Raw genomic sequence first — 9,926 nt, 5'->3', positions numbered from 1 at the left:
CATTTATTGCCAGCTTGTTTTGTGGGGGCCCAAACGAACCAATCATTTCAACCACAGTCGTGTGGCAGACCCTGGCGCTAAAATGATTGGTTTGTTAAAGTGTGCATGTCCTGTTTATACAACATAAGGGTGGGTGGGAGGGCCCAAGGACAATTCCATCTTGCACCTCTTTTTTTTCTTTGCATTTGCATTATGTACTGTTTGGGGGGCCTAGTTTTTCAAACTGCCATCCTGTCTGCCACTGCAGTACCACTCCTAGATGGGCCACGTGTTTGTGCCGCCCTCTCGTATCGCTTAGCATAGTCATCCAGCTACCTCGGTGCAACCTTTTGGACATAAAAACACTATTGTGAGGTGTGAGGTGTTCAGAATAGACTGGAAATGAGTGGAAATTAAGGTTATTGAGGTTAATAATAGCATAGGAGCAGAAAAACCCAAAAATTCTGTGATTTTAGCTGTTTTTATGCTTTTTTTAAAAAAAAATACAGATCCAAAACACAAAACCCAGAACCCATAACACGGAAGGGTGGTTTTGGCAAAACCAATCCAGATCCAAAACACGAAGAAAGATCCAGATCCAAAACCAAAACACAAAACACGACATGTGGCCGGTGCACACCCCTAATTTAAAGTTAAATAATTGTTTAAGTAGAACTGAAAGTCCAAATTTCAGCTTTTAGTTCCACTGCACATGCCAGTAGCTGTGTATTGCTCAGGGTTTTTTTCCAGAAATATTGGTAGTAAAGGATTTATTATCACAACAATAAAAAAAAAATCCTACACATTATAGCAATTGGATCACTTATAATAAAAAGACCACATCATTATTGCCTAAATTAAATGTACATGTGTTTAAAATGATAATTTTATAATTCATGTACAGTCCAGGGTGATCAATATTTTCTATACTTATGTGATAATAAATAGTTACTGTTTACTACAGTACAGTATGTCTTCATACAGCAGTATTCACACTTATATAGTATTAAAATATTACCTTACTTGCTTAGTTTATTAGTCATCATTTTAGCATTGCAATTTTTTATGTTTTGAAATGTTTTAGGAATCACTTTTGCAACCAGAATTTTGCATTCCTTCTTCCAGTCACCTTTATGTACACATTTTATATTGTTGTATATGTTTGCTGTGTCTTCATTATCTTAAAATCAGCAAACTTCAAGCAAATCTGGGAACAATTGGGTTAACTGAAAAGGATTTATCTTTCCATACCCACTCCAGCCCTACAGTATCTCACCCCCTCCCTCTCCACCTGAATCTGAATCAACTCTTTTGTCTAAACTTTAGCAGAAAAAAATGCAGTCTGTTTGCCTAGTGTCAAAAGTAACAGTTAAAAAAAAAAGGATCATTCCAACAAGCCAATGAGACATTTCTTTTGTTATTTGCCATGAAAAGAAGGAACCGATAAAATTCCTATGAGCTTTCAGGCACCACCCAGTTTGTAAGGGATAAAAGAGGCTGGACGAGAGAAAACAGTTACACTCCTGTGATCTGCATCTCCAAGTCTGCACTAGCTAGCCACTTCTACCATGTCTTACAACATTCGCCAGTCCAGCACTTCAAGCTCCTTTAGGGGGTTGGGAAGTGGTCTTGGTGGGGGAGCTAGTAGAGTTTCCTTCAAATCTCCAAGTGTGCATGGTGGGTATGGGGGCCAGGGTGTCTCTGTATCTTCTGCTCATTATGTCTCATCTGGCTTTGGTGGTGGGCTAGGAAGTGGTAGCAGTGGCTACAGCAGTAGCTTTGGATCTGGTGGTGGGTATGGCGGTGGGTTCAGCGTTAATGTATCAGGGGATGCCCTGATGGCTGGAAATGAGAAGCAGACCATGCAGAACCTGAATGACCGTCTGGCTACCTACCTGGACAAGGTGCGCTCTCTGGAGACTGCCAACGCAGACCTTGAGGTGAAGATCCGGGATTGGTATGAGAAACAAGGACCCAGACCAGGTCGTGACTACAGCCACTACTTTAAGACTATTGAGGACCTGAGAGACAAGGTGAGCTGGCATATATGCCATCCTTTTAAAACATATGGTTCATATTGTTCCTGAAGTGAAGAATTCCAGTACACAAAATGTTAATAAAATTTCCAATGTGACAAAAAATATTTCTCTAACACTGTGCAGCTTTGTGAAGAAATCTCAATTGCAGTACAAATACGGAATATAATGTCAGAATATGTCCTACAAAACTTCTGTTATAGTGATATTAGTGTCAAATTATTTTTCTTAACCCTTGTGGCTTGTGTGCCTGGACTAAATCTCATGTAGATACTTCTCTTTGAGTTTTCTAGAATCAAATTGACAAGTCATTCTAGAATTCTTAGTTTTAGGTGAAATTCTCCACAGTTTTCAATCGCATTACTCCCTCACCTTATATTGAATATTCTCTTAATAACTTGTTGCTGTGTTCTTTATTTGTTGTAGCAACATGTACAGTAACTGGCTGACGAACATGCAGGTGCTTTATAACTGTTATTCACCTGCTTCTTCATGTATATTCTCTCCCTTTATGCTAGTAACCCACTGGCTGTAAGGATACACCAATTAAACTGTATGTCAAATGCCTTTGCCATATGGTATGTAACCAGCACTCACATCTGAGATTAGAAGGGTGGGAGTGGAGTGTGTGCGTGTGTGTGTTTGGAAGGGGGGATGCGTAGCTGTTTGCAGTGAGCAGAGCAGGCACCGCCCAAAAGACGTCCCCATACCACCAATGTTCCTGAATGCAGTACAAGCGGAAGTGTGACTGTGACCATTCCGACCAATAGGATCCATCGTCCACTTCATTTTAATGCTTTCACTGGCAGTGGAAACTGCTTGGACATATATAAGATTTTAATACCAGTGGGTAATTGGCTATAATTTATTGTGAAGTGTCATATTTACTGTACAGGCATTGGAGCTATTACACAGAATGATTGGGACCATGGGCATAACTACCATAGGTGCAGCTGCTATGGTGCCCAGAGCTGTTAGGGGCCCATCTTCCTTGTCAAAGTTAAATGTGTTATATAAATTTTTCACCATTGAGTGGTACATAAGGGCACTTACAAACTTTTTCTATGAGGCCTCCAAATACCTAGTTACGTTCCAGATTGGGACTTAAGGTTTTCCCGTAATTTGGCGCACTATGTCTAAAATACATTTAATGATGTGTTAATAGTTGCCCTGTCTTTTCTTACAAAACTGTCTCCTTATGAATGTGACTGTGAGTGAAGGCTTTTGGTGATGATCAGCTTTGCGTATAAGTGGCAGCAATAATATAATAATAAGATATCTCATACCAGTATGCACAAAAAATCTTAATAAGTAGACTACCAGAGAGGTTAGGGAAGGGACACATAAACTAGACAAACAGGTTTATTTGATCAAAACAGCAGACAGTTTTATGATGTTATTCTTAAACTGCTAACATATGTACTGAAAATAAGAAGGTAGCGAAAATTATACAGGATTAATGTATTATACTGTAGGTTAACATTGCTTGTCCCTGTGGTACAACCTTTTCAGTGAAAAGCACAGATCCTGAGCAATTGTAAAACAAGGATCACCAGGTCTATGCTCCATATTTACCAGTGATACTTTCCTACCCGGAATGGCCGGGAGGCGCTCCCGAAAATCAGGTGGCACTCCCAGCCACCCGGGAAAGTGGACAAGTCTCCCAGGGGGTTGGGACCCCACTGAAGCGGGCGGCATAGGCGGCCAATGATGCAATTTGCTTTGAATCACATCATTGTGGCTCTGCCCCCACTCCACAATGCCGGTAATCTCGGCATTGCATAGTAGGGGGCTGAGCTACAATGATGCGATTGCTTCATCACATCCCAGACCCACCCAACCTTTGCTGAGCCCTGTCCATCGCTGCCCCAGACCTGCTCACCTTCACCGAGCCCCGCCCCCCACAGTGCCGACCTGGCTGCCTCCTCCCAGAGGAGGCAGCGAAAAAATTCGGCAACTACGTTGTAGAGTGGTTATAATCCAAACCCCGAGGCCTTGGGCTCAACTCTGTATCAAAGTGACCCTAAACTAACAAACACACTTCCTAATACTAATGGGATACATCAGTCCCTAAATACTATAATGCATAATTACTCATTTAGAGATTGAGGTATTCCATCTGGCAAGTCTACTTATAATACAATGTAAATAGCGTTTTTGCTTATGTCAGTCATTCATCTGGGTGTGGCATATCCTGAAACCACCACAATTATATAATTTACTACATTCTGTCCTCTTACAAGGTCTTTGGTATTAAAACACAGGCAGATGAGGATGAGGAGTGGTTTCCTGTTGGAGAGTGTGAAACTTTATTTAATAATGTGACCTTTTCTGCCTTTCAGATCCTTGCTGCTACTGTCGACAATTCCAAAGTTGTCCTGCAGGTAGACAATGCCAGGCTGGCAGCAGATGACTTCAGAACCAAGTGAGTAGTGAACCCTCTTTGGCTACGTGACCTGACAAGCATTTTAATTCTAATTGTGCATTCATCTTTCTTATGTGATAATAAAGCTTAAGGTCCAATCATGGCATTTTATGAGCAGGCAGGGTGTGGCCCTACTGCTGAAAAGTTTTCCACATAGATCTATTTGGACAATCAGAATGTAAAACTTTTGGCTAAATGTAATAGGGTGTGAGTTGCAGGAAGCGGTTTTGCCTTTTAAAATAAGTTGCAACTTTAAATCTTGCAACTAAATTGCCAACATCTCACTACTTACTGTAACTAACAGACTATTACATTTGGCCCATTGTCTCTTTATAGTATTTTTCCATTACCTTGCAGGGATTCTACACTGTTGATTATAAAAGTTAATAAGTAAGAAGCTACACAGTCAATTATTTCTTAATATGACTTTCACATTACACGCACGTCTCCTAAGCAAATGAATGCTGGGTAAATAAGCCCTACTATACACATTGTTTCCCTTATGACTGAACTAAAAGTCCTGGGTACAGCATATCCCACTGTCAATATGACCATGCTGGTACACGTCCAAGTTATACCTGAGTCCTTCAGCAGTATACAATAACAGGGCAAAGTCTGTGCTGTTTCCACACATAATACTCTGCGTTCTGGCTGGATAACCAACTAGCACCCATTGTGTGTGCTTGGGATTTTGGCTGGCATCCTGGTGGTATTATAAACCATTTGAATAGTGGCCACACCTGGCAGTAAGCTGCTGGAACAACAGAGAAGTGTTTTCTATGTCAATATGTGACTTTTTCTACTTTGTAAAAAGGCAAAATAATGGTTCTTAATTGTTATTATGAGTTATACGTTAAAAGTACAGCTACATATGCATATGAAAGAGAACTACTTTTACTTTATATATAATTGATGTTGGCAATCAGTGGCTCTCCAGCTGCTGTGGAACAACAGGTCCCAGCATGCTGTGCAAGTCAGGTCCAAAGGCTGTCAGGGCTGAGATGTGAATTCTTTCATTAGTTGGGGATCCACGATTAGACTAAAACTGGTCTGTAGATAGGTTATGACATACAAAGGCACGACTCAGTCTAAAGAGAATCATACCGTATACATTGAATGATTGAGAACTACAGTTCTAAGTAAGAATTAAATATCTGCTCTCGACTATAGTATAATGTGCTCCCAGTAGACTCATTTATACTGGAAGATTATAGAATACTTTCTCGATTTAGTAAGTTACAGTAGTACTCTAAGGAATGCTTATTTTATAAAGCAATAACTACTAAATACTACTAAAATATGGTGTAGGGTTATTTTGTACAGTAATTACTACAAAACAATGCCACAGGAATAATGTTAAATAGTTACTATGTTAAGGTGGGTACACATACACACCTAGCGGATAAATGTGCAGATCAAGTGATCTGCATAAATATCTGTAGATGATGGTCATTCATACACACTGAACGACCATCATCTTCCAGGCAGCCGCGGGTCCCGCTGGCCAGGGGGCGTGTCGGGGGCCTCCCCTTGTGGCTGCCGCTGCATGTGTACGGGCGGTCTGTCTGCAGATATATCTGTCAATCGGCTGTGCAGCACAGCCAATGTGATACGTCTGTGAACAACGTCGTTCACAGACAGATCGCTGGTACATACTGGCCAACGGGCACCAGATGTATTGGTCGGTCAATTATTCGGCCAATATATCTGTTAGTGTGTACCCAGCTTTAGTTAAATAACTATCTGTGGAACATGGAGACATAGGGCCTTATAAATTGACAGTTTACGATTTGTAAACAATTTGTTTATTACCCCCATTAGAGATCTGCAGATTACTATCAGTGATCATCAAATAGTAACCAGACTTTTCTTCTTTGAGGTTTGAGAATGAGCTTGCCCTTCGCCAGAGTGTGGAAGCTGACATTAATGGGTTGCGCAGAGTGTTGGATGAACTGACCCTGGCTAGAACTGATCTGGAGATGCAGATAGAGAACTTGAAGGAGGAGCTGGCCTACCTGAAGAAGAACCATGAAGAGGTAATATCATCAAGCATTGTATTTAGCCTTCCACCACTTTAAAAAATACAATCTCATGATCTAAAAAACAACTTTACTTTACTTAGTATTAAAAATCAAAATTTGTGGTATGATCTAGGTGAGGTCTATGAAGAGAATGTTCAACGGATGTGGATTATACAAAATGCCTTTCTTATAAAAAATATTAATATTATAAAAAGAAGTTCAGGATATGTTATGAAAAGTAAGATGTCTATAGAAATTTGAACAGAGTTTGATTTTAGAGTGCTGGTATAAGCTTCACTTTTAATGTCTCGTTCAGGAAATAAACGCATTACGTGGACAAAGTGGAGGTCAAGTCAGTGTTGAAGTGGACTCGGCACCAGGAGTGGATCTGAGTAAGATTTTAGCTGAAATGAGAGACCAGTATGAATTATTGGCTGATAAGAATCGCAAAGATGCTGAAGCCTGGTTCTTCACTAAGGTAGTGCGATCATTCACCACTGTCACTTTTTGTAGCCATTGAATAGCAAAGTATTTTGCATATCTTTTCTATACCTCTGTTTCTTATATAATCAAAACAAATCTTCAATTGTGTAGACTGAAGAACTGAACAAGGAAGTTGTCACACACACAGAACAGATCCAGACCAGCAGAACAGAAATCACAGACCTAAGACGCACGCTCCAAGGACTAGAGATAGAACTCCAGTCTCAACTAAGTATGGTTAGTACTGTTGGAATGTTTGTGCAAAATAAAAGCAACAGCAATAGCTCATTCCAATAATAAAAAGCTTTAGTTACGGTTTCCAAAAAAACAGGATGACATTGTTGTCTGATTGGTTACAAGAGAAGAAAGATACTGATGTATTATTAAAGAACGTGCTTTAGTATAAGGTGTTCTTTCTTTCTACAGAAAGCATCCCTTGAAGGTACCCTTGCAGAAACAGAAGCACGATTTGGTGCACAACTGGCACAACATCAAGCAATGATTGGCAGTTATGAGGCACAACTTGGTGACCTCCGTTCAGACATGGAACGACAGAACCATGAGTATAGATTGCTCATGGATATAAAGACACGTTTAGAACAGGAAATCGCCACCTATCGCCAGCTCCTGGAAGGACATGATGCACAGTGAGTTCAGAGCCATATTGATACTTTCATATACTTCTGTATGGATTAGTTAACTTATATGTGCCTTCATCGGAATCGGAATGAAATCCTGGCAGTCGGGATGCCAGCTGTCAATATACTGACAGCGGCATCCCGATGCTCAGGATCCCGACAAGGGTCAGGTAAGTATGGTAACCCTTCTCCCCCTAACTCTGTGTTCCTGCATCCTAACACAAACCCCCCCTACCCTAACCCTCCCCGTTAGTGCCTAAACCTAAACCTCCCCCCTTGGTGCCTAAGCCTAACCCTCCCCCCTTGGTGCCTAAACCTAACCCTTCCCCTTAGTGCCTAACCTCCATCCCCAACCTAACCATAACCTCCCCCCGTTACGCCTAAACCTAACTAAGTCCTAACCAGCTCCGCTATACTTACGATCGGCATCCCGGCTGTCAGGATTTCGGCGTCGGCATGTCCACTACTGTCAGTGTTCCGGCGCTGGCCTTCTGGACGGGTAGTGGCATTCTGGAACTAGGATTTTTTCAGCCGGGATGCCGGCTGTAGGTTTCATAACTGCATCCCGCCTGGGAACACCAACACTAAGTGAGGAAGCCATTCTGCAGACTGTATGCAGCCAATCAATTTACTGATACTTTGTGCCACAGCGTTTTAACTGGGTAGTAAACTGATTGGCTGCACTGTCATGAATTTTGGCTCTGATCATAAATCCACTTAACATGTGGGGTTGGGTACGGGATCCCGGCAGTTGGGATGCCAGCGGTCAAGATAAAGTCAGCAGCATCCCGACAGTCAGAATCCTGATGCCTGGAGGTAAGTACCCTAACCCTTCCCTCCCACAAGCTAACTGGAATCTTTCCCTCCTGCGGCCTAACCCTCCCCCTAGTGCCTAACCCTAACCCCCTAACCCTAAACTAAAGGGTATGGGATGTTACAATAAATGTCTGTGTAAGCTGCATTACTCAGAACTACCTTTCCCATTTGGTGATGATTAATTGTGTAATATTTCTAGGGAGTATGGCTGTTTCTATGGAGTATTGTATTTATGTCTCCATTTATACTCACTCTTCTAGTGGAGCTGGACATTTTGAAACTAGTCGTATAAATAGGTCATAATGCTAAGAGGAAAATAGAATCAGGCTTTTGAAAGAACATTTAACTACTGTAGTTCGAAGTTTTGTCATATCATTTTTTTTTTCTCAACAGGATTGTTGTGGGCACAACCAAAGATGGTAAGTTGGATACATTATGTTCTGCATTATATGACCATTATTGTATTTTTACAACAGTACCTAAAACCGCAAATGTAACTAAAATACAACCTCTGAGACACATAAAATAGTGTGTCAATATCTATCAAGGTCTATATTCATCAGCACATTCATATTGGGTCACTTTGTATTTGCAGCTTTCAGTACATTGTAAAGCACAATAAACAGAAGTTTTTTTTACACTTAATAATTAGTTGATAATTTAAATGTAAAATAAATTATTAAAAACTGATCAGAATAGAAATATTTTCAGTAAAGCTGTGATTGGGGGGGGGTAGAATTTTCCTAGTGCTCAGCAGATGTCAAGTCTTTAATCAACTGATGGACAAAGACATTGGAATTTCATAGTCTGAAGTGGAAGTTAAGAGAACACTTATGTAACTGCATAGCAAATGTAAACAGCAAAGAGAGCTTAATTACGGATGTATGTCTAATTTATACTTTTTTGATTTTTTTTAAGCGAAATTTGAAAGAAAATGAGAACTGAGTAATTAGACAGCTTCCTTGTAAGAAGACCCTCCTCTTTTTCTACACTTGGCTTATGCAGGAGCATATGCAGGAGCTACAGAGTCAAGATCTGTTAACTTTCCTAAATGACCTGCAGATCATACATAATGTTTAACACCTGGAAGTAGTGGATGAATTAAAAGCATGCTTTTACAATCTCTTTTATTCTTCAGCTGTCTAATAAATAACATCTTTTGGGTCAAGCATAAAACTAGTTGTCTTTGTCAAAATACAATGTTTAAGACATTTGTTTATTAATTTTCCCAAGAGTACCATACAGGAAATATTCAGAACCTATTTATTGGTAATTACATGTACTGCTTGCCGCCACACAGTGGAGGCAACCATCTTGTGAACTGAACAAATATTCATGTATGCAGTTTATCAGTATACTAGTAGGAACCATTGGCTTTGTTAAGACACAAGGCCTCATCTTGAGGTGTTCCTGGAATCCTGTGTTATATAAAACCTGAATGCAACCAAGTACTGAAGCACTATAGAGGAATAGGACAGCTCTAGGCTGAGCACATGACAATTTGGGGTCCCTGGTTCTTTACTTTATA

General features: G+C 40.5%; 1 protein-coding gene across 1 annotated transcript; it reads left to right on the top strand.

The window, feature by feature from the left end:
• Positions 1 to 1,481: 1,481 nt before the first annotated feature.
• LOC148521813 (keratin, type I cytoskeletal 19-like) lies at positions 1,482 to 9,574 on the top strand. Its single transcript, XM_088474680.1, has 8 exons — positions 1,482 to 2,012; positions 4,358 to 4,440; positions 6,320 to 6,476; positions 6,778 to 6,939; positions 7,056 to 7,181; positions 7,371 to 7,591; positions 8,792 to 8,817; positions 9,317 to 9,574. Exons 1-8 carry the CDS (start codon positions 1,548 to 1,550, stop codon positions 9,334 to 9,336), a joined length of 1,260 nt encoding a protein of 419 aa, XP_088330806.1. The 5' UTR covers positions 1,482 to 1,547; the 3' UTR covers positions 9,337 to 9,574.
• Positions 9,575 to 9,926: the final 352 nt, after the last annotated feature.

The sequence above is a fragment of the Taudactylus pleione genome, unplaced genomic scaffold (genome assembly GCF_031769625.1).
Source record: "Taudactylus pleione unplaced genomic scaffold, aTauple2 ptg000155l, whole genome shotgun sequence".
Classification (NCBI taxonomy): Eukaryota; Metazoa; Chordata; class Amphibia; order Anura; family Myobatrachidae; genus Taudactylus; species Taudactylus pleione.
Note: the sequence above shows the minus strand (reverse complement) of the source record. Positions and strands in the feature narration are given on the sequence as shown.